Source organism: Phlebotomus argentipes, unplaced genomic scaffold, assembly GCF_947086385.1.
Source record: "Phlebotomus argentipes unplaced genomic scaffold, Phlebotomus argentipes genome assembly contig_5, whole genome shotgun sequence".
Lineage (NCBI taxonomy): Eukaryota > Metazoa > Arthropoda > Insecta > Diptera > Psychodidae > Phlebotomus > Phlebotomus argentipes.
In genome coordinates, this window is record NW_026776165.1 from 1,207,284 (window position 1) to 1,233,428 (window position 26,145).

The following is a 26,145-nucleotide window of genomic DNA, read 5'->3' on the forward strand; positions in this document are numbered from 1 at the left end:
TGTTAGAATGATTTCATTAAAATTCTTTTGAGCGCATTTTCCCATTTCGCATCGACATGTGAGAGTTGGGAAAACAACAAAGAGCGACAGAGAAAAGGGTGGAATAATGAAAATGCCACTGGCTAAATTAGTAATTATCGCAATTTTGTGTGCTCCTGGAAATGACTTCAAGGACTTCAAAGAGAGAGAGTGAGCATCCCGGATGGAATGCCTAGCATTCCGCAAGAAGGTAACCTTTCTCCTTAGCGGCAAAGGTATTCCTCAACCTTCTTACATCCTTGAGAAAAATGGTCACCCAGGCATTTTGTCAGACACTGAGAGAAATTTGCGGTTTCACGTCTTTGTGCATAGTTAAGTTGGTTGAAATTGTAGAGATTTTGAGGATTCTTGGCTGATGGAGTTTAATTCGGGTCTCTCAAACGAGTGACACTCTGACCTGCTCCTCATTTTCCCCTTTTCTTTCTTTCTTCTCAGAAATCCTGACATCCAGAGTTGGAAAGACCGACATTTTGCGACGCCACGTGACTTGTCTGAAGACCAAGCTGCAACCTTAATCCGGCCAAATAGTGAGGAGTTTGCATACATCGATCACACATTGATCACTTCGAACAATGAAAATGAAACAATTGAAATCTCTTCTCATCAGTGTTTGAGTGAAGTTATGGAATTAGTGGCACTGAAGACAGGTTAACATATTGGAAGGGATTTAATACCTCCCTGAAATTAATTGGATGCCACAGTGTATAGCAATCTATAGGAGATGTATAATGGATGGAGTGGATAAAAGTGGGTGAATAATTGGGGAGAGTTGGAGGAAAATCCCTTGAAAGTCCTTAACTCGTTTATTCCTCACCTGCTCAACCATCGTCTTCGATTCTTTTCTCAATTGCGCCACAAGACAACCAACGCACAGGATAGAGTTAACGCCCAGAGACCAAAGCGAGCGAGTCTTCCTTGGACTGCAACTTGCCTAATTAAAATTCTAATTATAACTTTGAATAAACTTTTCGGAGGTGTGTTTTGTCATTTAAGTTGACACCAACAGAAGGAGTGTGGGGAAAATGGGATTTTCTCTCACTGCAGATTTGCTAATAGACTTCTTCAAGGAGAAATTCACCGATGGAATTTTAATTAAAGTCCCATTGATTTTTACATTTGACAGGCAATGAAGCGATGGTTGTCGAACATGGCGAAGAGGAGTTTTTTTCTTCTTCTCTTCCTCCTCATGAATCCCTATCACTGGTAAACATAGTAAATCTCTCCCAATTAATTCAACTATGCAGCATATTTGCTCTCTCAAACATATGCACGCTTCAACCCCATGAGCAGTCGCCCTATTGAAAGTAATTCAATTAAAACAGCACGCTCTTTATGCAAATTCGCATCCTGGAGTGCGTAGAAAGAAGTCCATGAACGATAATCCCACCATTACACAACCCTTATTCACACGTTTGCGTCCCGCACTCCGAATCAATCACGATTGAGAGAGCGGGAAAAAGGGTTGCAAATCAGGGATGAGTCGCAGTGCGACTTGGAAGAGATTGACAGGACAACCAAGGGAGATATTTGGATGAATGCTCCCAATTGGATTCGGATCATTTTTCAATGTTGATAAATGTCCGAGAGACTTTGGTGGAGATATTTTTTCACAACCAGCGCTACTGTAATTCAATTGACAGCGAAGTGCGCTCTCACCTCAAGCAATATGTCTCAAGGCGTCTCTGTGGGGACAAGTGAAGACGCAATTAAATTTGAAATGCTTGTATCATACAAACAAATCACCGAAGACAGGCTACAATGGCTCAAAGGCAGGATGGGAAGCGGAAAGGGAGACGCTTGAGTTTAATTAGATTTTAAGCTTGCCCCTGTCCTGCTCCATTCAGGACTTCTCCCACAGTCACTGACTCATAGAATCGATTGGAAGTCTCTCACCAGTAATTCAGGGGTGGAGATATGAAAATTTGCACACTTTTTACCACTATATTAAAATAAATTGAAACACTTGCAAATACTTCTACTGAGCTGTACATCACTTCTGACCATAATATCTTTTCCTTGATGTAGAATTTAAAGCACAAAGTCTTCCCTAAACCATTGTCTATAGCTTTTGGTACACAGTGACTTTCCATGTAAAGTGTGGGAGTCAATGAAGGATGACGATGTCGATTTTCTGCTCAGCGCGTCATAAAACAATTTACAGGATGACATTATGGAAATTATTTCAATGTAGCACATAAAGCCATATACATTTGGCGCGAGTGCGAGGAGCGCGAGTACATGGAAGGGATGTATATAAAAGTATAAGAGTCAAGCAGACACCTTTCAACTCACTTGCAAGGGATGCCTTGAGGAAGTTTTAATGCCATCACATGTGGCAATAAATTGTCCTTTAGGCCGTCGTGCTTGTGAAAAATCCCCTTTTAAATACACCTCCTCCCAAACACTCTCTCTCTCTCTGCATTTCGTCCATCATTTTGCCATTTTGCCAGGCACATCAGGGAAAAGAAAGTGTGGACTGAATTGCTGTTAGTGGCCTAGATAGGGAGTTTTGCCTTAATTGAATTCACATTGAAAAGGGCTTAATTATTATGAAAGTATCCCAGTGACTATAAATCCCGTGTTGGAGCACGTTCCATTATCCCAATGGTAAACTCCCGAGTTTATTGTGTACTCGGGTAAACACATCGATCTGTTGACAGTATTGAAGGAGAGACGAAGAGGCGCACATTAAATACGACTTGTGCACAGTGAACCCAAAACCCCTTTTTCCACCACTGAACCATGGTAATCATGAAAAAGTAATTGAGTTGATTAATGTGTATACAAACCAGGAGAGTAATATATGTAAATATATGTTTGCATCGCCCAAAAGCGCGCGAAAATGCAAAACTTTATCCACCAGGACTCATCAAATATTTGATCTACATTTGCACAGCAAAGTTTCCTCTCGTGAAATTTCAATTGATATTAATATCGAGCACAATATACACACGATACACACACACATTGTGTGCTTGAGCCATTGCCTGGGAAACAATGCGGGAATAAATTTGGCGAGGGAAGTCAATTACTTGCACCACTGAATCGCTGATGGAGCAAACACACACCCTCTGTGTAAGAAATCGAACTTTTCCGCTGGATGAATGATTGATGATCAGCCGAAACTTTCGACTATTTGTGAGCCACTTCGGCCGGATTATGTATGGAAGGTAGGAAAAAGGATGCGGAGATCCTGCACAACATCTCCCCCCCCCCCCCCCCCTCCCCCTCGCATTGTCGTTAATTTATGGGCAAGAAATGCCTCTGTTATTGGGCCGCTCAACAGGTTTAATTTCGATTAATTTGGGGGAAAAAGGCTTGAGCGAGCAATTGAAGACTATCCAGAGAAGGATAACGCGCCCTAGATAGACGACAAATATACAGAGCTGTAGATAAGGAATTTATATGCTGCCAAATAAATATTTGTCTTGTCTGTCAGAGAACACAATGAAATCCGTGTGGCTAAAAGGGTTCCAGTGAGAGAGCACGAAAATATTGTCTTTCGCTCTATTTTTCCGCATTGGAAAATAACTTTTCACGGATGACGTCCGATTTAAGGAAAAATGTTTGCGCAAAACATCTCAAAATGCAGTTTTGCTCGCTTTTGTCAATATTTTCCCATACAAATGGAATCAACTACTTTGGATTTACCAGTGGCGTCGTTGGATTAATCGATTTTCCAACCATTCTCAGCTCCCAAAAGCGCACTTCTTAATATTCACAAGATACAAACTTCAAAGTACAAACAATCTCAGGACGCGCCTCCGTGAAAATCCTTTATATCCGCAAGTGGCAAACTCCTGATGAACTGCTCTGGTGGTGGAAAACATGAACAGGTGTCACAAGAAGATGCGTCACTTGCTTTGTAATCTCCAAGCCACACTCAAATCTCTCTCCAGTTGCAATATTCTTGAGGACTTTCGCCTTATCAACACCGCTCAGAGACGCAGGACGAAGTTCCGTGTGAAGGATTTACCCGCTCATTAGCATTGAGGCCGCATTTAAATTACCACGTCTCCACTCTTAAAGCACAAACTCACAGTGTGTTTTCTGTATAAATGACCGTTTATTCTGTTTCTTCATTTCTTTTTCTTACCAAATTGCTGCTGCCACACAAATTAAATGTAAATAGTTTGCTTCTTTTAAATGTTACACACATCAGATTTCTGTTCAATAACATATTAAATCAGCTTCAATTAGTGGATTTTTCCTCTTCACTGACGAACTACGCTGTTTTTTTTTATAGTTTCTCTCCTCACTCTCCACATCTCGTCAATTAATTCATGTTTTTAGCACTTTTCGTTAAATAACAAAATATTATTATTATTATTGTGGCTGGGAAAATGTTCGCAATCGAATTGTGTGCTTTCTCCTTTCACTTTATCTTGATTTACTTCATTTATAATCATTATACTTGTATATAATATTCCACATTTATTTACAAAATCATACTTTTCGCTTTTGTCAATTCGTATTATATTGTTTCTATTTTTCTGTTTCATATAACTTTATACAGAGGTGATAAGAGAACGATTCGGTTTTTTTTTCTTTCATTAAGTGAAAAGCTCTGCATTGTTTTCTCTCTGTGGTGCCTAAAAAAGGGGGGGGAGGAACATTTAAAAATATGAACATTTTCTTAAAAATCTGGGGATGATAGTAAAACATTTTTTTTTAATATTATTGCACTCAATGCAAAATAAGGGTGACTTTCGAAATATGCTGAGCGATAAGTAGAATTCTTCAGAGCGTACGTATTGTAAGTATAATTTTCTTGTGTTTTTCTTTTTTCTTTAATGATTCTCTCACACATTTTTTTTTTCATCCTCTTCACACACAAATGTTTCACCACAATTTCTCTACATACTTTTGCCTAAAACGAACTTTCTCTCTCTCTTCAGACAGCAGAAAAATCATATCTGTTTTATACGTTGATAACACAAATGATTCATATTCACAAATCGCAATCCAAAGTGTTGCTTTTTATCTTCCTTACTTCCTTTCCGCATTTAAATCCTCTCTCTCTTTTTCACGTTGTGTCGCAATATATCCTCACAGCGATTTCTTTTCCATTCTTAGTAATCATCTAAATCGAAGAGTTCAGTATCCATATCATCTAGTTGCATACTCTGGAAGTCTACTTTGTAGCGCAAAATACCTGTTGAGGAGATCAAAGAAGAGAAGAAGAATGTTAATCAATTCATGTGCATAAAGGAGATTTACAAGTGAAATCAATCATAATCACTTTACGAAATAATACTACAAAAGAAAGACAATTGAATGCTATTATAGGATAAGAAACACCTTCAAATAAGAATAGATGAAGAAGAAAAACCAATTCACGTGCAGTAGATTTAATCAATGAGAAGAGAATACGACTAAAATAAAAATTGAAAACATCCTCAATTGCTTTTCAACGACTCATTTCACATGAATGTAATACTTTTAAGGCATCCAAAATAAGATCCTTCGATACGAAATGTGTCTCTAATAAATGTGTCTCTACTAGAGCATAAAAATTTATCTTACAAATATTCTTTTCTAGACTTTCAGATAAAAATTTATCACTCTTCTGATAAAATATCATATTTCAAATTCACCTTGCTACAAGTTTGAAATGAGTCTGCTTGACATTGAAAAACAATGAGAATCACACTTCAAAAGTCCTTTCTTTCAACATATATTCTAAAAAAAAAAAAAAAAAAACAAGAGATGGTTTGATGATGTCTTCCACAATACCTTAACAAAGTTGCAAACAAGATGAATACTTTCCCCTTTTGCATTCTTATTTTTTTCGTTTTTAAGAAAGAAAATGTACACACACTCAAACTCAAGGAAAAACCATCTTATTATTTATGCAAATCAATCGAAAAGTCGCGTTAAATTAATTTGTCGCTTAATTACTGTCTTTTTCTCTTATCTAACATTTCCTTTTCCTCTCAGCCACCATTTCTTCTTCTTCTTCTTCTTTTTTAAAGATAGCTTATCAACTCTTTCTCTGCCCTCTCAGAATCGAGAGACACTGGATGGTTCAATACAATTTTTTTTTAATCATCATTTTGCAGTAGACCTAATTCAGAGATACTTTTCGATAGTTTTTCTTTTATATTATTATGTCAGTGTGTGTGTGTGTCTGTTTGTGTGTTTTTCTTAATAGTCATCGAGATCCACATCATCGAGTGGCTCATCCGCTTGGAGTGATTGGAAATCAACTTTATAGCGCAATATGCCTAACAAATCCACAGCGGGAGCGCAGCGTAAATAGAAATATATAGAATGTCAATTTATAGGCGCAGCCCAATTAAACAGCATAAATATAAAGAGTGCGTAAACACACATCATTACCTCCAATCCCGCCAAATCCTCGAACAAATTGACTTCCCTCTTGCGACTTGTCCGTGATAATTTCGAGCGTAGCACCAAAGCTCTTGTAGTTATTGGCCAACCACTCCAGCAGCGGTTGTGCCTCCACGAGCTCCATCTCCACTCCACTCTGCAAGCATTTGACCAGATGGCCACGCACATTATACAGAACTGGACACATTCACCATCGCATTTAATACTCACTTCCTTGTCAGTAAAATGAGATTTATCCTTTTCCTGTTCCGGCGTCAAATGCAATACTGTTGTTGACGTGGAGTTTGCATGATTCTTCAACACATACCGCTGAATATCCAGATTCTCCCAGCAAATTAGTATTTCTACGGCGCCCAATTCGAGGGCCTTCAGAGTATCCTCAACGCCAAAACAGTACTTGCCAGTGTCCTGCGAACAAGAGCAAAAAGACAGGTGTTAGTCGAATATTACAGCAGAAAAACGAGAGACGAGAGATATTTTGACCTTTCTTGTCCCAAAATGTCTAAGAAATTCACCAAATCTTCAGCTCACCTGTGATATCTCGTCGAAGTATCGTCCAATGAGTTTCTTCTCCTGGATGAACTTCACATTGGCCAGGGACTCTGCAGCCAGTTCGATTGCCTGATTGAATCCATTCTCACCGCCATACGACACGTCCACAAGTTTGATGATTCGCGTGGCCAGTCGCTGCAAAGGCAAACAAAACACGCCCAATTAGCACCGATTCTTCTTCTGCAAAACAACCCCATCAGAGTCTGATCACTCACACTGTCGAACATGTCGGATTGGCTGAGCTCGGTCTTGAAGTCGGCACTACCAGCCAGGATGAGTCCGGCGATATTTGGCTTGTCAATCGTGATGTACAGCTGAATGGCCACCTCGGCCACCTTCCGCACGTAGTTGTGCCGCTTCTCCATGCGCAACCGGGCGAAACGCAGCGCCGACTGTCCACCGCGGCCGTGCTTCTTCGGCAGATCCACCGTGAACTTGTGCAGCACCTCGCGCGTGTTGCCCTGCAGCGTGCCAAATAGCGCTCCATTGCCGTCCATCACGATGAAACCGAATTTATTGTCATCCGCCAGGAGGGCCGTGAGTGCCTCCGTGTGGAATTTGTTGTCGCAGAGGTATAGCGAGGTATTGATCGGCTTGAATGGCTCAAAATCAATGTTCACCTTCTTCTCCTTGCCCTCCTCCGTCACAATCGTTCCACAGTAGATCACGAGACCATTTGGAGGCACTTTGGTGTACAATTTAAGTCTATGCTGCACTGATGTGATGGCACCCAACACGGACAGTCGATTCACGCGTGACTTGATATTGGACGCCGTGCCAAATTCATCAGCCAACATCTTGCTCACGCGCGAGATTTGATCCTTGGGCGGGATGATCAGCGATATCATGCTGGTGCCGTTCCTGTCATAGAATAGACGCAGAGTTAGTGATGACCTGTCAATAGGCTCCGCCCACTCCAGAGCCCCGCCCGCGAGAATCCCCCATTGCAGCAATTGCACCGTGTTTGGCCGCTATTTGACCACCAAACATTACATAAACCTCCCTACAAAGCGCCCTATTAATAGCGCAGCATTGACTTCACTCAGGGACAAGTGGCGTGTCACGAGTTCCTCGTGCAATGTCGCACACTGCCCAGACGGAGAAAATGCAGTGAAAGGTGGACGATGGGGATTTGAAGAGAGCGTGCACAATGAGATTCAATGGATTTTGTGCGCTGTCGCGAAGTCTATGGAAAAATTTCGTTAACGTGACGTTTCGTATCGCGTCCACGCACACAATCACAGCAGTCTGGCTCATGCCAGTTCGGTCTCACTCTCTCTCTCTCTCTCTTTCTCTCTCTTGCTCGCGAGAAATGTGATTCAGGGAAAATTTCCGCCAAGGCCCACTTTGCCCCATGAATGCGACACCCTTTCCAACACAAGACACACACGTCTGGCGTGCACTCACCCTCTGGCCATCTCCAGACTCTTGATGAGCTTCTTAATCTTCCAGATCTCCACATTGCGATCAGCGGACGTCTCCTCGTTCGACATTTTCGCTGTCCCTGGGATGCCTATGATTCCTTCTCAATCAACCGAACCGCACACACTCCGGGTGAACACACACTGGATAATCTCCTGGACACCTCAGTCGCGCTGTGCACAGGAGAGTGTCTCTCTCCGGGTCGTGTAAAAAAAGGGTTTCGTGGCAAAATGGCGTTCTTGAAGAGAGTACTCTCGCGCCGTCTCACTCTGGCACACGGCAGACAAACGGGGCCCCAATGGCTATTCTCCACTTCCCACGAGGAATTATTCAACCTCTTTTCCCTCGCGCTTTTCCGTCTCCGCGGCGCCTCTTCGCGTGATCCTCCACCGGATTATGCAACGTTCACACTCGCTCTACACTTAGAACTGGGTTTTTCGCCGGATTTTGAACAGTACGAGCGTATACATTAGGAATTTACTTGCACTGATTCTTCAACATGTGGAACGTCCAAATAAAAGAGAGATGGCGAAATTGCAGTCACCGTGTTGCCAGATTGAGCGGGAAATGTCGATTCGCGGGTTGCCCAACGTAGGGATTTTTACGTAGGACAAATCCATGGACGTGTGTCTGATAAATTGTGTTTTTTTTATTGCTCTTAGCGCTATATAGAAAAAAGGATTCTCTCAGAAAAATAGAGGATCTCGAGAATATCATTAAATCACATCTCTAGTTGAGTGCCTTCGCCGGGCGCTTCCTTATGTAGTTCTTGTAGTAGAATTCGCCAAACATGAGCGTGATGAAGAGCGTCTGGATCATGAGGAGCGCCAGTAGAATCCTGGGCAGGCCGCAATTGGACACAAAGCCAGACGTGAGGTGCAGGAAGATGATGCCAAACTGGAACATCTGCAGCTGCGTGATGTATTTCTTCCACCAAATGCTCTTCCTGTAGTCGGGATTAACGGCCGCCAGGCCGTAGTAGCAGTACATAACGGTGTGCACGAAGGCGTTGATTATGCCCATGAAGATGAAGTGGCTGTTGGCTACGAACTTGTACAGGAAGCTGCACACGATCGCCATGGCGGCGTGATGGTAGCTGTGGAGGAAGGACGCTTGCTGGCTCTTCTTGCGCAGCACGAAGAATACTGTGTCCAGGAAGTCGAACATCTTGATGAGGCAGTAGATGTAGCTCACGCGCGCCAGTCGCAGCGTGCTCGGCGTCACGCTGTAGTCCACAGGTTGACACTTGAGGCTGTACATGCGCACGAACAGGTGACTCGACTCCAGGAAGATGTACGCATTGAGGAGCACCTGCACGACATTGTACACAATAATGGTGCGCTGTAGCCTGAACGGCTTCCGGTCCATCATCATCCGCGGGCCCCATTTGTACACAAACAGCAAGTACAGCGCCACAATTGCCACCACGGACAGCGGACTCCGGATGATCGGATACTGCGACAGTGGATCTGCAACACAGAAAGTGAGATGTGAGAAGAGATTTGGCGCCAAAAATCATCCGCGCAACACTCACGACTCCAATTCTTGTCCAAATTGTCACAGAACTCAACGACTCGCCGCACAATGAGAAACATTTTGTGTACAGGTCTTTGCGTGGCGATTTCGCTTAAAATTCTGGAAAATCATTTCCTCTTTGGTTTTCTTTTATAAGCCAAAAATCCACCTCATTAAGCAAGTCTCATTAACCAATTATGCTAAGAAAGGTCAATTGATTCCTCTTCTCCGTCAATCAATGTTCCTTCGATTCCTTCTTTTACTACTTTTTTATATTGTAATTACACAAAAAAATATTCCTAAATTATGTACCGTAAAATGTGATTCTGGAATGATGATCACAAATTGCATATCTTTATTTAAAAATGCTCACTTTTCCTATATTCTTCATTCTTCAGACTTTCAGTGTTCAATTTTTCTACACCCACGAGGTCGATGTATTTTACGCAGAGTAGGTAAAATACGCTACGCGTAAAGAAAATCTCGTCGATTGTCGGCCACTCGACACGTTGCTGACATTTTGGTCGACGTGTAACCAAATCATCTCCGGCTGAGTTTCTCCAGTCAGTGTTTTCCGCACTCCTTCAGCAGTTCCCGTGCAAAACAGCAAGAAAACATGGTGAGTTCGCCTGTCGTGTGTGCAGGATTCGCTGGAGATTCCATTCTGTCCTCTATTTTCCAGCCATCGGCTCCGAGTGCGACATCCGTTGGGGCTGGAAGCAGATCGCCCACGAAGCCCTCCTCTGCGCCCAGGAGCGCGACCAGCGGTGGCTTGAAGCAGAGGAAGACCACCTCCTCGTCCTCGTCAGCCGGCCGGACAAGGGCGCCCGGCGGTGGAAGTGGCGGAATGTGGCGATTCTACACTGACGATTCTCCCGGAATCAAAGTGTAAGTCCGAGAGTGGTGCGAAGAGGCTGAATTGGAACTGATTTGAATGTGTTTTGCGTTTCTAGAGGACCTGTGCCTGTTCTGGTGATGTCTCTCCTGTTCATTGCGTCCGTCTTCATGCTGCACATCTGGGGAAAGTACACGAGGGCGTAGAGAAGGAGCCGGAATGATGAGCTGGAAAGCGGCTCAAAGACTCAATTTATCTACAAATTCCAATTCATCGTCATCTCATTGATCACCCAGAAATTTCTCCAGGTAAATCACCAGCATTTTCCGTGGTAGACTGGGACTTTTTCAACATGTGTTAAAAAACCAATCTCAATAAAGAGATCCTCAAGACAAGAAACAAGAGAGTCTTCAGCATTTTGGGGTTGTTTATTTCAGAAGCGGGAAAACACTGATAGATTCAGATAGAGTTTGGTGGTATTCTTGGGGAAAAAGAACCAGGATTGCGTGTAGATCTGCGAAAGTGTCCAAGAAGAAAGCCAAAACATTGATTGTGTATGCTGAAAAATTCTTTTGCTCTGCATTAATTGTCTGCTGACATCTCCGTGATGGACTCATTGATGGCCAGGATCTGGTGCACGAAGCTCTGGTCAGCAGCAACGTCCGCCAGGTCGTTCAAAAGTCCTAGCAACTCGTCAAACTCCATCCTCAATTGCTTGGCCAGCTGTCTTACGTGGCCGGCAACGGTTTCCGGGAGCTGAAGATGAGACAAAGTGGTCAGGATTAGAAAAGAATCAGCTTCATATCATAGCTAAGCACATTTGGACGACACTTTGCGGGATTCAATTCAGTTAAACCTCTCAATTTACTAAGAAAAAATAAGACTACAGTTACAGTTCCTGCCGAACTAATCGGAAATTATTGTAGTTAAAACACTTTTTGTCAGAAGAAAATCCAGAAAATCTTCAACTTAAACTTCTAGGTATTAAAGTAAAACTCACCAATAAATCATTAAATCACTCTTTCCTCTTTTTGTTTATCATTGCAAATTTTTAAAGTTTTCCAACCTTTACACCAAATTAAACACACCAAAAGGAAGAATTTTAAACTTAGAAAAATGTATTGAAATCAAGCCAAAACCACGATTAGAGCAAAGAAGCAGTAAAGTGTGTGTAACTTTTACCATCTCTCGTTTATAGGCTAGAAAAGATGAAGCTAGGATGAAGATTAGAAAGGCTTTAATCTATCATCTTCATCTTCTCACCTATGATTTTTCTAATCTGCAACAAAAATGTGGTTTTAATGTCTCTTCCAATCACTTCATTCAGTAGAGATAGTAAAGATAGTCTTGAACAGAAAGTACGGTTTGTAGGCAATCGGGAAATCAAGGCTGAAATCCCGCCTTTCTATTGACTACAAGTCTATTTCTATTTCTCTCTCAAGATAAGAGTCTTTTAAAGATTTAAAAAAAAATCAAGATTTTCTGTACTTTATGTCCAAAACTTGAGTATATCAATTGTAATTTGGAGAATCATAACTTCTCTATCCACTAAATAGACCCCGGTGCCTCGCTGTAGGGACAGATAGTGCGTTAGCCTAGATCGAGGTAGTTGAAAACTTACTTTGAGCGAATCGCGGCGGTTGAAAGTGGAGAACTTGACCTTGGCTTTCACGCTGGCATTATTGACGCCATCATAGAACAGCGTCAGTTGGGCGTCGGGTCCGGGAACGACAGGGAAGTAGAGTCCGGCACAGACGCGTCCTTTTGCATTCCTCGCCAGCAGTGAGCGGAAGTTGTACACCAGATTCCTGCGCACTGTCACATCAATTGCCGTCTTGTAGGGTCGCTCGACGTAGATCAGGGCCAGCTCGTGGTTGACCGTGGACCCGCGGGTCGTGCGCTCGGACCACTCCACGAAGTTGGTGCTGTGCAGACTGTAGCTGTAGCAGTATTCGCGCCGGCAGTGCGGCTCGTCAGACTGCGTAAACCATCCCGTGTGGGGGTAGCACAGGTCCTTCATCACCGTGACCGCTCGTGCCACGTGATAGCCCGGGTCCAGGATCATGAGTCCTTCTCGGCCAGCCACGCTGATGTGCACGGCAATCAGGGCGTGCTCCTTCTCCAGCGAATGCGAGGCTCCCTCGAGAGAGCGCCCCTTGTGACAGTTGGCGATGTAGGGCTCCGCGGACTCCACGGCTTCCTCGCAGGATACGATGAACAGGTGCTCGGCCAGGGTCGGCAGCACATCGGCCAGCCTCGTGACGATCTCCATGGCCAGGCTCACGCACATGTGGTGACGCCTGTTCACGGGTGGCGTGTAGTGCTGAAAGAACAGACGCAAATCTGCTCCGCCGGAGCCCCTGAAGGTGCCATGAAAGTCCAGGAAATTGTGCACAGTGTCGTAGAACGTCTCCTCCAGCATGCGCTGTAGCACGGTCTCAGTCATGGCCGCCAGCTCTTCATACTGCCACACCTTGTCCACCACGAGACGCGGTCTCTCGCGCGACGACCACGCCGGCAGCGGGAGCGGATGGTCGATGGGCCACGCTCCGTTCTGCTGATCGAACGCCATCAGGTGATAGGAGTCGGCCGCGGCCCAGCGTGTCGAGGACACGAGGGCCAGTTCGGCGGCCGCCCCATCATCGCCGCAGCATTGGCTCGGTCCATGACGGTCGTCCGGTGTCACTCCAGCGGCAGCGGGTGAACCCACCACCCTGGTGGTGACCGGGAGTCCATACCCAAGGCTCCCTTCGGCGAGTCAACTTGGCCACTCGCAGCCCCAGCGGCCAACCGTTGGCACGTAGCCACCATCTTGGCGGTCACTCGATACGGGACTCACAGGTCCAACGTCACTCCGATCCTGCAACTTGGTCAGGCCCGGCTCGTCCCCTCGCTTTGTCGCCTTGGTTTCACGCTCTGCAACGAAGAAGGCAAATTCCATTTGAGACCAATATGTCTATTTCTTACATATCAGAAGTGGGATCCAGTTAATTTTATCTGTCCTAGAAACATCAGGGCTTTTTGGGGTTTGCAAAGTTAGGAAAATACTCAAAAGTAAATTGTGACATCTATTAGCTGTTTTTTTTTAGGAAATACTTCAGATTTTACCATAAAAACGCAGAGAATTGACATGACGTCAAATTCAGTAATGCTGTCTGCAATTAATTTAACAAACATAAAAGTTTCTAATGCTTCTGTGATGTGAATTGGAAAAAGTTGTGCACAAATCAAGGAGAATTTGTCAGTCATGGCAAAGTCGGTAAAAAGTTCGCCCTTGAGTGATGTTGATTAATATACGTAAGTGGCAGGGAAAATATAATTTGTCATGGAAGTATGAGCAAAACTCTTGGAATTGTTTGAAAATTTAAAATGAAAATATACGGGCTTTGCTGAAAACTATACAAGTTGTTCATAGCACTGAAAGTCATTTCTGCATTGTGTAGAGAAATTTAAATTTACAGCGCTATTTTCTCTGGCTCTGAATCCTTGCCAATTTTTCACTGAGAATTACTTCAATATCACGACTTTACCGGCAATATGGCGCCTGAGTGGCTAACTTATAGGTCCAAGCATTGAGTTATTGGACCCTCGGAAGTTTTTATTGTTCAATACATAGTCAAGTGTAAGAGGAGAATAAATAGATGAATGCCACACAAAGAAAAAGCCAATTGCTTGTGGAGTGTTAATACAATCGTGAAAATGCCAAGTGAATTTCCTGTTGAGCAATACAAACACAGGGTGGCAAGAGGCAGAGGCTGGATTTGAAAGACATACATATCAATTAGGCACATATTTAGATTTCAAAGAGGTCAAAACAATTGACACACTTCTTGCATGAACATTTTCTCTACCCCAAAATCAAAGTACATATTCATATGCCTTGGTGTATGTGTGTTTTTTCCTCTGCGTTCTTTGTGTTTTTCTGACGAATAGAAATTCACCCGTGAGTCGGAAATTATCAGGCATGAGATAATGGAAGTTTCTTGCACAATTAGAGGAATGTCGCGCGTGGTACAAAGTACATCGCGATCTCGTATTGTAGCGAGACAGATGTTTGTAGCACCACTGAATTACGATGTGTCTCAGAATTGTGAAATACCACTCGTGGCTTCTGCTGGTACGCAAATATGTCAGGACACACACATTTCAATATTAAATGATTCAGAAGCTTCATCAGAAGCTCTCCAGGAATGCGTCAGCGCACGTGATGTTATGCGTCATACTGAAAATTGTGCATTTTTACAGCATTCATAATAAGACCATGGACTTCTTCGCACTCTCAGGACAGCACAAAGGAAATAGTGCTAATTAAAAGTCTTGTCCGGTATTTATCGTGTTTTTATATAACACAAAGTCAGGTATTTCTTGTTTAACTTCATTTGAAGTATTCCCAGAAAATCCACTACGCACAGAGATGATATCCATTAGAACTTGTGCTCTCAAAAGCAAAGAGACAAATCAATCGATGACGTCAATTTGAATTATTAGAGGATGGGACAAAATAAACTTTAAAAGTGAGTAAATATGGTGTTTTTCACTTTTTTGCTCATCAAAAGTTTAGATAAAAAGACTGACTGTAAATTTCCCGCGCATATTATGCAGATATTCGTGGATTTTCCGCTGAAATCAACCAGATTATGATTTCCATAAGCGTATTATTGGCAATCAAATAACAGAGATGCGACGCACCCCACATTCTTTGCATAGAGTCAAGCTGTCTCTGTTAATTCAGAGGCTATGAACTCAGAAAGAGGCACGAAATGCTCCGGAAATTGCGTCGCAATTGCGTCTAAACAACCATGCTAACAACCTTCGAGGCATCTTTTGGATCGCTCGCTGAGCAAAAGTAAACAAACTCATATCAATTGCCTCTCTCTCTCTCTCTTCCCCACTTTAAAGATAACTGGACGAAGCTGAGGTTTGACTAGTAAAGTGGAAATTCCAGTGTTTAGAGATTGGACAGAGGAAATCATATGATTTGTACAGTTAGTGACCAATTGGAAAGTGTGTGGATTTACTTACCCATACAATGGTCAGAGCCCCCAGAAGCTGAAATTGTTGTTGTCTCCGTCTTCGCTCGCGAAAAGAAAGAAGTAACAAAAGAAAAAAGGGAAAGTCTTTTGATGTGTTTTTTTTTCTTTCCCGAAACTCTCTTTGCAATGAGCGAAACTCTGTCTCTTCGCTGTGTCCTCACTGGCTACGGTTGTTCAGAAACTGTTGCCTCACACAAACTCCTATCCTTGCAGTGTGTGTGGATTCAACTTGGATTTAAAGTCCCTCAATTAGAGTCTGAGCTTCAGAGTGAAGCCACTTAATCACCTCTGTTGTCGACAAGCAGTCGATTTGCACTCCAGAAAACTCCCAGTCCGACTGACTGAGGCAACTGAATCACTTGAGTGAATTTATAGATCACGGCGCCTAAGCCTCGACACACACACTTATCGTCGTACTCGGACGATCCCCTCCTCAGCAGCTCAGCACACCAACACTGTCGCCGTCCGCTCAGCTGAGCCGTGTGCACACGAGCTGACCTGCGCTTCTGTATGCGTGAGCGCCCCTGCGCGGGGTGGGACGGAGTCCCAGGATCCCTTGAGTTCGGAATGTGACCGCGTGACCTTCTCTGTTGTGACGCCGATCGCTGTAGCTGACGAAGAAGGCGAGGATGGCTCATGAGACGGGAACAGGTGCTCGACTTCCCCTCCTGCGGCCCAACAACAGGTGCTAAAAGAGAGCACAACGTCGCATAAAGCATAGCGTCAATCTCAGCTCATGATGTGAACTTTAGTCTGTCGCTGATTGAGCAATTGATTTGCGTCGATTGATGGATTTTGCATAAAAAGTTCTCATTCAACCCAATCAGCTGATGTGTGTGCGTGTGGATTTGCTCAAGGAGAACGTTATCTTAACGCGAATTTGTCCGCAAAACCCACTAATCCGCTTTACGCAGCCCAAAAGTCACTGTGAAGATCGTGTGTCAACCTTTTAACGATTTTACCAGACGCTATAGAGAAAAAGCATGCGAATTCCGAGCTTGAAAATGTGATAAGAAGATCAAAATCACCGTTTCTCTAACTAATCGCATTACTGAGTCAATTAAAATTAATACCTCTCAAAGATAGTTTATGTTTCTAAATTTTATATTTAAACATTACTTTACTGCGTATAAATTTATTACTATTTTCTACATAGTTTAAATATGAAATATTCTAATCATGTTGAAGCGCTCAATTTACAACTTTTTGCATAAATTTGAATATTGAGAGGATAAAATTATGTTGCAATTAGTAAGTTATACAGTATTTCCCAATTATGCTTTTCATAGTTCCTCAGCGATCAATTAAAAGTTGTGACATCAAACCTTCGTTAATTTTGCAAATGAACACACAATCTTACACTGATGTACAATTGCATAACGACATTTATCGCTTTTATCAGTCTTTTACAGCTATTGAAATGCAGGCGTTTATTGTGCTTGGTTAATTGCACGGATGTGCAGAAAAATGATTTCAGACAAAGCGATGGCTCTTGAAATAGACATGAATTTGCTGAGATTATCATGAAATACAGGCACGCTTTAATTGAATGCGCAAATACATGAAAAATTCCCACCGCAGCAAATTCCATTGTGTTGGCAAGATAAGGCAATTTTTGCAGGCACTTTTTCGTGGAAAATTCTCCCTTGATAAGAAGTGTGTCAATGAGGCCGAGAAAATTCTCCGTACGTATTTTCTTATCAGCTGATTTTCCGCTGATTTCATAAATTTCACACAAATGAAGCCTCCATTTTGATGGTTTTTTAGCAAATTTGCACGTTGATTCTGTTGCTAACGTGCATGATAAACGAATGACAGACACTTACATTAATTTCACATTATTCGTGATCATGATTTACTTTATTTGCCAAACACTTATGGAATATTCCTCATCGTCGCCTAATGCTTTTAATCGCCCTGTTTGAGAGTCACATAACTTTGTTTATGAATTCGAAGTTCATTTGCGACTCACTTTTTTAGAAACTCCTTTATTGCGCGATTATGATCTCTTATTTGGTAGAATTCCATCGAGATATTGTTGCCAAGATAATAATCATAAATTTATGTAATGAAGGTAAATATCGTTTTGCTATTCCTCAGCAAAAATGCACTTTTTGCTCTGCACTCAGTGCCAACAACGCAAAATAACGTGAGAAGAGAAGGAATTTTGAAAGAAAAATAGACAAGATTTGCCAAAGACATTTTGCTGTAAAAATAAATCGCACTACAAAAAGAGAGCAACAATCTCAAATTGGTGATAACGATAATAATTAAATAGTCTGATGTTTATTTTCATGTTTTCCACTGCGCAATAATGGGAAATTATTTACAGTCGTCGCGACAGGGTTGAGATGCGAGGTGGGAATGTTTTCAATGAGTCAGAAGGCTTCATTCTCACCCTACACAGTGTGTCTCATTGTGATTTCACCACAGCAACAAAGATGAATGACGTCAAATCTGACAAACCTCACAAGAAGTTGCCAAACAGTGCGTTCGTGATGTCGAAGGGGTGGCTTTTCACGGGAATTCGCTCAATTTTCAGTATAGAAAAGGGTCAGATTGATGACCTATATTTAGAGTTAATAAAATGGCTTCCAACTATCAATTTACAGATGAATTTTTCACGGGAGAATCAATGAAGGTCTTCGGTTATTCAAATGTTGGATTGCGTTTGGTGAAATCAAATTAGTACCGCCATAAATCTGGATTCCGTTCTTTCAATTTGGTATTTGGGTCTTGTTTGGAGAAATGTTATAAATAAAAAAGCGTCAAAGGATAGGAAACTTCAAATCCAAATGGCAAAATGTTTTGACAGAAATGTTGTAAGTTTGGCCACATGATGATAAACTGTCGAAATGTTTCACCGTGCAAACAGTGCTCAGGAGATTATTCTCTTCAGCCTTGTATTAATGTCGCCCCGTGCATATGTATATAGTGAAGCTGATGCAAAGCTCCTGTCGCTTTTGTTCCTCAAAAGGACTTTACAATGAGGAGACTAGAATGCTTCACTGCACAAACTGCACAGTGTGTTCGAATACTGTCCATTTTGCCCTCTTTGTCTTATGCTTTTGGGCGAATGAAGATAGGACGCCCCAGTTTGCTGTGGACAGACAGCACAATGCAAAGCGACTTGAGCTCTCCCCTCTTGTGTGCACTGCCGTAGTCGGAATCGATTTTTCAATCACCTTCTTTTTGTGGGTAATTTTTCATGCGACTGGGAAAATCAATAGGATTTCCTCCGCAAGAGGAAAAGTGACGCGTTCCCTTCTACATTTCCCCCTACACGCAGTCATTTTCCTTGCTCTCTGACGCAATAAATAAATAAAATTAGAGAATAATGCGATGCACGGAAAGCAAAATTGATTTTCCCCAACCCCCATATTTCTACATTATTCTCAGTATCATTTACCTCCTGCTTGGTGCTGTTCTGTTCTGCGAACAATTTACTTTTTCACCTTGGATGTCTCTCGATGCCAATTGCAGGAACCAGAATAATAAAATAAAAGGAGGATGTAGTCTGAGGATATCATCATGTTCCGCCAGGCGCGCAGAGGACAGAGGATGGAATCCAGCGGGATCCCGAGGTGCTCCCGGAAGTTGCCTTTTGCACTGCACACTGCACAGAGACTCACTTGACTGAAGAATGAGAATGTCAAACGGACGAGGAGCAAGACGCCAAATGGCGTATGCTGAGGTTGTGGAAAAACTGGATGCCTTTTCTTTCAACTCCTGCTTTTCTATGCGACACCCTCACTCTTTTCCACCACTGCGACGCTCTTCTGCGCCGCTCTTCTCCCACTTTTGTCCGGACTCTGTCACTTCCAAAGGCTCTCCTTCCACGGGTGAGTCCATCCACAGCCCGGCTCTCCTGAGACTCACCCATTGTCCACCGGGAGCAAGGCTGCGATGCCTGGCATTCCTCTTGGACATGATTTCATTAAAATAGCGTTGTGGGAAGAAAAAAAAATGCAAGACAATCCGACTGTTGGAGCAAATGTGAGCGAACGAGAATTTACGATGGTGTGGGTTTTAAAATAGCGAAACTCGTGTAAAAAGATGTTTATTTAGCTCGTGGACACACTGTGAGGCTGGTCGAAATATTTTATAATCCATTTAAGTGAAATTACTTCCTCATTTACACACTCTATCTGAAGTTGATAAAAAAAAATAATTTTGAGCACAAAGAAATGCTAATTGAGTCATCATACATATATGCTCTTTGATCGAGCATTTACATGTTTTGCATTCAATAGACCCAATTGAACGCTAACATCTTCCAATTTCATTTCAATCTTCCTTCCTGGCGAGAAACGTGTTCATTCCAATATTGTGCCTTCGCGAAACGTGACTTTGGTCTGCATTGGCAATGCAAGCACATTTCCACAACGCACAAAATGCCGAGATTATTGTAAAATTCTTTATCAACTCTTATCGTCACGTGTCACATTGAGTATATTAAATCCACTCCACAGTTCGACTCTTTCTTTGAGATTTCTCAATATACCTCTAGACTTGCTTCTAGATATATTTGAAGAAGTAAGAAAATTTCTCTTGCGTCCATTGGAGATTTTTTTTAAATTATTTATTTTATGTCAGTGTAATTTTTACGATGTGCTCATGAATATGCTTCAAAAGACATTAATTTGAGGTCATTTTTTATATGCAACCCACACAATTTTTGGGGGTAGAAACTAATTAGATTTTTTCCTTAAATGGGCTATAAAGAGGAAATAATAATACAATCGGTTTGGAATATTGAGTACATCTTCTCAACAGTTAGAGAGTCTCAAAGCCAGAGTGCGACAAATGATTAGACTTCCACCGACTTTTCAGCAGAATATCGTTCGTCGTGCGTTATGCGATATTGAACAAATTTTTCGCAGTGCAGGAATCAACACATGGCAATACGGTTTGTTTTGGTTGTGTTTCTCCGCTTTCGCATGTGAAAATCGCTAGAAATACGTGATATTTTGCAAAGAACCCCATTGAAATAGTTGTATTTACTGGTAAAGTACCATATTAGTGCTGTATCACAGGTGAAATCTTTTTAATTCTCCCTGGAATCTGTTCAACTGTGATCTAACCTCAAAATGATCCACTTCAATCGTGGGGGCGATTCCGGGACGTTCCATTTGGATGCCAATGAGCTGAAATTCGCTGCTTTCACCTCGGAGGAGGTGAAGAAGCTCAGCAAGGTGAAAATCTTTACGTCGCAGACCATCGACCGTCTCGGCCTGGCCATTCCGGGAGGTCTTTATGATCGCCGCATGGGTCCTTACGACACAGACGCCGATCCCTGCCAGACGTGCGGCCGTGTGTTCGTGCAGTGCGAGGGACACATCGGGCACATTGACCTGTGCATGCTGGTGTACAATCCCATCTTCATCCAGACGATTTACAGCCTCCTGCGCATCAGTTGCTTATCGTGCTTCAGACTCCAGCTCACAGACCATGTAAGGTCGATTCTGGAGCTTCAGCTACGCCTCGTGGACGCTGGCTACATCATCGAGGCGCAGGAGATTGAGTACCTCAAGTGCGAGGCGGCGGCGTGTGCTGAGGGGGCGCGAGTGAAGCTGGAGAATGGCGAGAGTCTGCATCCCAAGATTGCTGAGCTCAAGGAGTTGCTGGATCGCAGTCCGGTGAATCACTACCACAACAAGAACACGGAGGAGCTGCGATTGAGCATCATCTCGACGACACTGAAGATGGGCCTGAGGAAATTCTGCATCCACTGCAAGCAGGGCTTGAAGCGAATCAAGTACTCGTACAAGACGCTGATGATGAGCATCTCCAAGGCGGAAATGATGGACTTTTAGTGAGTATGAGGAGTTCTTCAGCAGGAATTCATCAACTGTAATTAATTTTTGTCTTCTTTCAGCAAGAGCCAATCGGACATGCTGTCATTCGAGGAGCAGCAGAGTCGCATGAAGTCCTCAAATAAGGCAATCCTGGCCGAAGAATGTCGCAAATATTGCCGCGAAATCTACGTGAATTATCCTCAATTCTTCCTGCAACTCTTCCCGGTGCTGAAGAACGCCTCGTCGTCTGTCGTCACGCCCTTTGACATCTTCTTCACGGACTGCATCGCCGTGACGCCGCCTAAAGTGCGGCCGGCGGGCAAGATGAACGGCCGCGTGATTGAGCATCCGCAAACTGAGATCTACAAGAGCATTCTCACGGCGAATGTGGCCCTGAAGGCGATCCTGGACTTCAATACTGCAGACAGGAGTGCGAACAACAAGGACATTGAGTTCCTCTATGAGAGCTCGCGTGGCGACAACAAGTACGAGAAGATGTACAACGCGTGGCGGGAGTTGCAGTCGCACGTGGACGAGACGCTGGACATCACGATGAGTCAGAACCGGCAGGCAATGGGGATGGGCTTGAAGCAGATTCTGGAGAAGAAGGAGGGCATCATAAGGATGCACATGATGGGGAAGAGAGTAAACTTCGCCGCGAGAACTGTGATCACGCCAGATCCGAATGTTGATGTGGAGGAGATTGGTGTGCCTGAGTTGTTTGCCAAGAAGCTCACATATCCAGTGCCTGTGACACCCTGGAACATCCATGATGTGCGGAAGTACGTGATGAACGGACCGGATGTCTATCCGGGGGCGAATTTCGTGGAGGATGAGCGCGGGAAGCTCCTCATTCCGCCCAATGACGCCGTTCGTCGTGAGGCGATGGCGAAACTGTTGACAACGCCGTCAGTTCATCACAGTCTGCAGGTCGTTCATCGGCATTTGCTGAACAATGACGTACTGCTGCTGAATCGCCAACCGACTCTCCATCGGCCCAGTATTATGGCGCACAAGGCGAGAATTCTGCGTGGCGAGAAGACCTTCCGCCTTCACTACTCCAACTGCAAATCCTACAATGCGGACTTTGACGGGGACGAGATGAATGCTCACTGTCCGCAGAACGAGATGGGCAGGAGTGAGGCGTACAATCTCGTGAATGTTCCCAATCAGTATCTCGTGCCAAAGGACGGAACACCTCTGGGAGGACTGATTCAGGATCACATCATCTCTGGCGTGCGTCTCACGATGAGAGGGAGATTCTTCACCAAGGAAGACTACTTCCAGCTCATCTTTCAGGGCCTGAATCGACAGCGAGGCGATCTAATCTTCCTGCCGCCGACAATACTCAAGCCCAAGATTCTCTGGAGTGGCAAGCAAGTGCTCTCGACCATTATCCTGAACATAATTCCGCGCGGAAAGGCACTTCTCAGCCTCACTTCCTCCTCCAAGATCAACTCCAAGGCCTGGGAGTGTGCGAAGCCGAGGACGTGGAAGGCGGGAGGAACACCACTCGAGGACAATTCGATGTCGGAGGCTGAGGTGATTATTCGCCAGGGCGAATTGCTCGTGGGAATCCTTGATAAGATGCACTACGGCTCGACGGCCTACAGCTTGATTCACTGCATGTACGAATTGTACGGTCCGGAACACTCCACACGACTCCTGAGCGCATTCGCCAGGCTTTTCACGTACTTCCTTCAATGGGAAGGCTTCACACTGGGGCCCAAGGACATCGTTGTCCTGCCCGAAGCTGACAAACAGAGAGCCAAGATCATCAAGGAGAGTCGCAAGATTGGCAACGCCACAGCAGCGACGGCGCTGCATCTGCCCGAAGACATTGGCGAGGAGGAGTTGAGGGAGAAGATGGATCAGGCATTCCACAGTGACCCAAAGTTCAGGGCCATCATGGATAGGCAGTTCAAGTCGGCGCTAGATCAGTTCAACAACAACATCAACAAGTGCTGCATCCCGACGGGACTCGTGAGTAAGTTTCCGGACAACAATCTGCAGCTGATGGTGCAGTCCGGAGCCAAGGGATCGGCCGTGAATGCCATGCAGATCTCCTGCTTGCTGGGCCAGATTGAGTTGGAGGGCAAACGACCGCCGCTGATGGTGTCTGGGAAGGCGTTGCCGAGCTTTCCCTTCTTCGAGACGTCACCCAAGGCGGGAGGATTCATCGATGGGCGCTTCTTGACGGGCATTCAGCCGCAGGACTTCTTCTTTCACTGCATGGCAGGTGAGATTGGAGATTGAAGTCGTCCTTGAGACGCTTCCTATAGTAATCATTGTCTTCTTTTTGTCTCCTTTGCAGGTCGAGAGGGTCTGATTGACACAGCTGTGAAGACAAGTCGCTCAGGATATCTGCAGAGGTGCTTGATAAAGCATTTGGAGGGTCTTAATGTGAATTACGACCAAACAGTTCGCGACAGTGACAATTCTGTTGTGCAATTCCTCTACGGTGAAGATGGCCTGGACATTGCCAAGAGTCAGTTCTTCAAGACGAAGATGCTGTCCTTCCTGGACGACAATGCGCAGATCATTGGAGACAAGAGGATCTTGTCGGAGGTGAAGAATGACGATGAGATGAGTGAGAAACTGCAGAAGTATGTGAAGAGTATCAAGTCGTGGGAGAAGAAGAACAAGGATGGCGCGGGAAAGAGGAGAGTCTCGCCATTCTTGAACTTCAGTGTGCAGCTGAAGGAGGCGCAGCCGGTGAAGAATGGCAATAAGGTGAAGAACGGCAGGCGCAGGGCGGACGAGAAGGCGTGTCGGAAGTGGCAAGCTATGACGGAGGAGGAGAGAATGGATTACGGTGGCAAGGCCACGGAGAGATGTCCTGATCCGATAGTGTCGAAGTTCCTGCCGGGCTCGTGCTTCGGCTCGGTGACTGAGACAATGCTGAAGCTGATCAGGGAGTACGGAAGGGAGAATCCGACGAGACGCAAGGAGTTCACGGAAGTGATGTATTTGAAGGCGATGCAGGCTGTGGCGCCGCCTGGGGAGCCTGTGGGCCTGCTGGCGGCGCAGTCTGTGGGGGAGCCGTCCACGCAGATGACGCTCAATACTTTCCACTTCGCCGGTCGTGGTGAGATGAATGTGACGCTGGGAATTCCACGTCTGCGGGAGATTCTCATGCTGGCGTCGAAGAACATCAAGACGCCGTCCATGGATATTCCCTTCAAGCCGCACGCGAAGCTGGAGTCCATGGCGGAGAAATTGAGGGTGAAGCTGGGCAGAGTGACGGTGGCCGATGTCCTGGAGTCCATCAATGTCCAGTCGCGTCTCGTGCTGCGACCGCAGAGAGTGTGGGAGTATCGGCTGATGTTCCGCTTCCTGCCGCGCGAGGCGTACAAGAATGACTACTGCGTGAAGCCGAAGCAGATTCTCAAGTACATGAGCAAGAGCTTCTTCAAGCTCATGTTCAGGGGCATCGTGAAGTTGTCGCAGATGAAGAACTCCGTGATTGACTTTGACGAGGAGAAGCCGAAGAAGTCGGCGCAGCGCGAGAAGGGTGACAATGAGATTGACGATGCAGAGCCGGAGGAGAAGACGACGGGCAAGAGCAATTCGGGTGAAGAGAGCACGGATGATGAGGGAATGGACGATGCTGATGCCACGGATGCGAACAGGAAGAATAAACAGGCTGATCAGAAGGACTACGATGAGCCGGACGATGAGGAGGAGAAGCAGGACGCCGATGCTGATGGTGAGTGCTGAGAGATTCAATGCCTCTGGTGTTTGCGACTAATCCCGGGTGTTTTTTCAGATCAGGAGATGAACGAGGAGGAGGAGAAGAAGCTGCTGGAAGGCAAGGAGGAGGAACTGCAGGAGGACGAAGAGGCGGCGACGGTGATCGAGAGCAATGAGTTCACCGAGGCGTACAGATACGACAAGGAGCATCACTTGTGGTGCGAGCTGGTCTTCCATCTGCCGGTCAAGTACAAATCCTTGGATTTGACGGCGATGCTGCGGGAAGTGGCGAAGAAGGCGGTGATCTGGCAAGTGCCCAACATCAATCGCGCCATCACGTACTTCCAGGGCGATCAGCTCATGCTAAAGACGCAGGGCATCAACATTGTGGAGATGTTTCAGTACAACAAACTGCTGGATCTCGATGGTTTGTACTCCAATGACATTCACGCCATCGCCCAGACTTATGGAATTGAAGCCGCCGGGCGGGTGATCGTGAAGGAGGTGCAGAATGTGTTCAAGGTCTACGGTATCACGGTGGATCCGCGCCACTTGTTCCTCATCTCTGATTACATGACCTTCAACGGGTCAATTTCTGCGCTGAGCCGCAAAGGCATGGAGAATTCCGCTTCGCCGCTGCAGCAGATGTCCTTCGAGTCGTGCATGCGCTTCCTCAAGGCCGCCACAGTGTCCGGATGCACGGACAGCCTGAGCTCTCCGTCCAGTCGCCTCATGGTCGGGCAGCCGTGCAAGAGTGGAACTGGAGCATTTTCTCTGCTCAACGACAACAGGATGTTCCTGAAGAACTTCACACGAAAGGCCGCGGAGCAAGTTTCCTACTGAAATCAGATTTCCTGCACAGCTTTGGAAGTGGGGGAATAAAGGAAAGAGGACATGAAGATAC

The 26,145-nt window shown here is 44.7% G+C and overlaps 5 protein-coding genes across 7 annotated transcripts; 2 read left to right on the plus strand and 3 right to left on the minus strand.

Moving 5' to 3' along the window:
- Positions 1–4,085: 4,085 nt before the first annotated feature.
- On the minus strand, positions 4,086–8,901 carry LOC132256126 (eukaryotic peptide chain release factor subunit 1). Of its 2 annotated transcripts, XR_009468201.1 has the most exons (7): positions 8,353–8,901; positions 7,161–7,806; positions 6,925–7,080; positions 6,604–6,801; positions 6,382–6,529; positions 5,776–6,266; positions 4,086–5,194 (listed from the first exon to the last, which is right to left on the minus strand). XR_009468201.1 is itself a non-coding variant. In XM_059752320.1 (6 exons), exons 1-6 carry the CDS (start codon positions 8,436–8,438, stop codon positions 5,112–5,114), a joined length of 1,317 nt encoding a protein of 438 aa, XP_059608303.1. In that variant the 5' UTR covers positions 8,439–8,893; the 3' UTR covers positions 4,086–5,111. The 2 variants fall into 2 exon arrangements, 1 of the variants encoding a protein (XP_059608303.1); XM_059752320.1 differs by lacking the exon at positions 5,776–6,266 and having other exon boundaries at positions 8,353–8,893.
- Positions 8,902–9,096: 195 nt separating this feature from the next.
- LOC132265850 (elongation of very long chain fatty acids protein AAEL008004-like) lies at positions 9,097–9,962 on the minus strand. The gene is made up of 2 exons (XM_059766633.1): positions 9,902–9,962; positions 9,097–9,836 (listed from the first exon to the last, which is right to left on the minus strand). The coding sequence occupies exons 1-2, from the start codon at positions 9,960–9,962 to the stop codon at positions 9,097–9,099; spliced, it is 801 nt and encodes a 266-aa protein (XP_059622616.1).
- Positions 9,963–10,272: 310 nt separating this feature from the next.
- On the plus strand, positions 10,273–11,119 carry LOC132256128 (protein transport protein Sec61 subunit beta). The gene is made up of 3 exons (XM_059752323.1): positions 10,273–10,501; positions 10,565–10,770; positions 10,836–11,119. The coding sequence occupies exons 1-3, from the start codon at positions 10,499–10,501 to the stop codon at positions 10,921–10,923; spliced, it is 297 nt and encodes a 98-aa protein (XP_059608306.1). The 5' UTR covers positions 10,273–10,498; the 3' UTR covers positions 10,924–11,119.
- Positions 11,120–11,126: 7 nt separating this feature from the next.
- Positions 11,127–19,444, minus strand: LOC132256127 (uncharacterized). 2 transcript variants are annotated; one of them, XM_059752321.1, is made up of 4 exons: positions 19,160–19,420; positions 15,740–16,438; positions 12,339–13,633; positions 11,127–11,473 (listed from the first exon to the last, which is right to left on the minus strand). In XM_059752321.1, the coding sequence occupies exons 3-4, from the start codon at positions 13,287–13,289 to the stop codon at positions 11,300–11,302; spliced, it is 1,125 nt and encodes a 374-aa protein (XP_059608304.1). In that variant the 5' UTR covers positions 13,290–13,633; positions 15,740–16,438; positions 19,160–19,420; the 3' UTR covers positions 11,127–11,299. The 2 variants fall into 2 exon arrangements, with proteins under 2 accessions (XP_059608304.1, XP_059608305.1); XM_059752322.1 differs by lacking the exon at positions 11,127–11,473 and adding an exon at positions 11,818–11,996 and having other exon boundaries at positions 19,160–19,444.
- Positions 19,445–20,653: 1,209 nt separating this feature from the next.
- On the plus strand, positions 20,654–26,117 carry LOC132256519 (DNA-directed RNA polymerase I subunit RPA1). The gene is made up of 4 exons (XM_059752983.1): positions 20,654–21,565; positions 21,629–23,787; positions 23,863–25,257; positions 25,318–26,117. The coding sequence occupies exons 1-4, from the start codon at positions 20,841–20,843 to the stop codon at positions 26,082–26,084; spliced, it is 5,046 nt and encodes a 1,681-aa protein (XP_059608966.1). The 5' UTR covers positions 20,654–20,840; the 3' UTR covers positions 26,085–26,117.
- Positions 26,118–26,145: the final 28 nt, after the last annotated feature.

Coding starts and splice junctions, on each gene's coding strand:
- LOC132256127 (XM_059752321.1), bottom strand. CDS start 13,289: ATGGCGTTCGATCAGCAGAACGGAGCGTGGCCCATCGACCATCCGCTC. Junction 11,474..12,338: donor ACCGCCGCGATTCGCTCAAA/GTAAGTTTTCAA, acceptor TCTCATCTTCAG/CTCCCGGAAACCGTTGCCGG.
- LOC132265850 (XM_059766633.1), bottom strand. CDS start 9,962: ATGTTTCTCATTGTGCGGCGAGTCGTTGAGTTCTGTGACAATTTGGAC. Junction 9,837..9,901: donor TTTGGACAAGAATTGGAGTC/GTGAGTGTTGCG, acceptor TCTGTGTTGCAG/ATCCACTGTCGCAGTATCCG.
- LOC132256128 (XM_059752323.1), top strand. Junction 10,771..10,835: donor GATTCTCCCGGAATCAAAGT/GTAAGTCCGAGA, acceptor TTGCGTTTCTAG/AGGACCTGTGCCTGTTCTGG.
- LOC132256126 (XM_059752320.1), bottom strand. CDS start 8,438: ATGTCGAACGAGGAGACGTCCGCTGATCGCAATGTGGAGATCTGGAAG. Junction 7,081..7,160: donor AATCCGACATGTTCGACAGT/GTGAGTGATCAG, acceptor TTGCCTTTGCAG/CGACTGGCCACGCGAATCAT. Junction 6,802..6,924: donor ACTTCGACGAGATATCACAG/GTGAGCTGAAGA, acceptor TCTTGTTCGCAG/GACACTGGCAAGTACTGTTT.
- LOC132256519 (XM_059752983.1), top strand. CDS start 20,841: ATGATCCACTTCAATCGTGGGGGCGATTCCGGGACGTTCCATTTGGAT. Junction 21,566..21,628: donor GCGGAAATGATGGACTTTTA/GTGAGTATGAGG, acceptor GTCTTCTTTCAG/CAAGAGCCAATCGGACATGC. Junction 23,788..23,862: donor CTTCTTTCACTGCATGGCAG/GTGAGATTGGAG, acceptor TCTCCTTTGCAG/GTCGAGAGGGTCTGATTGAC.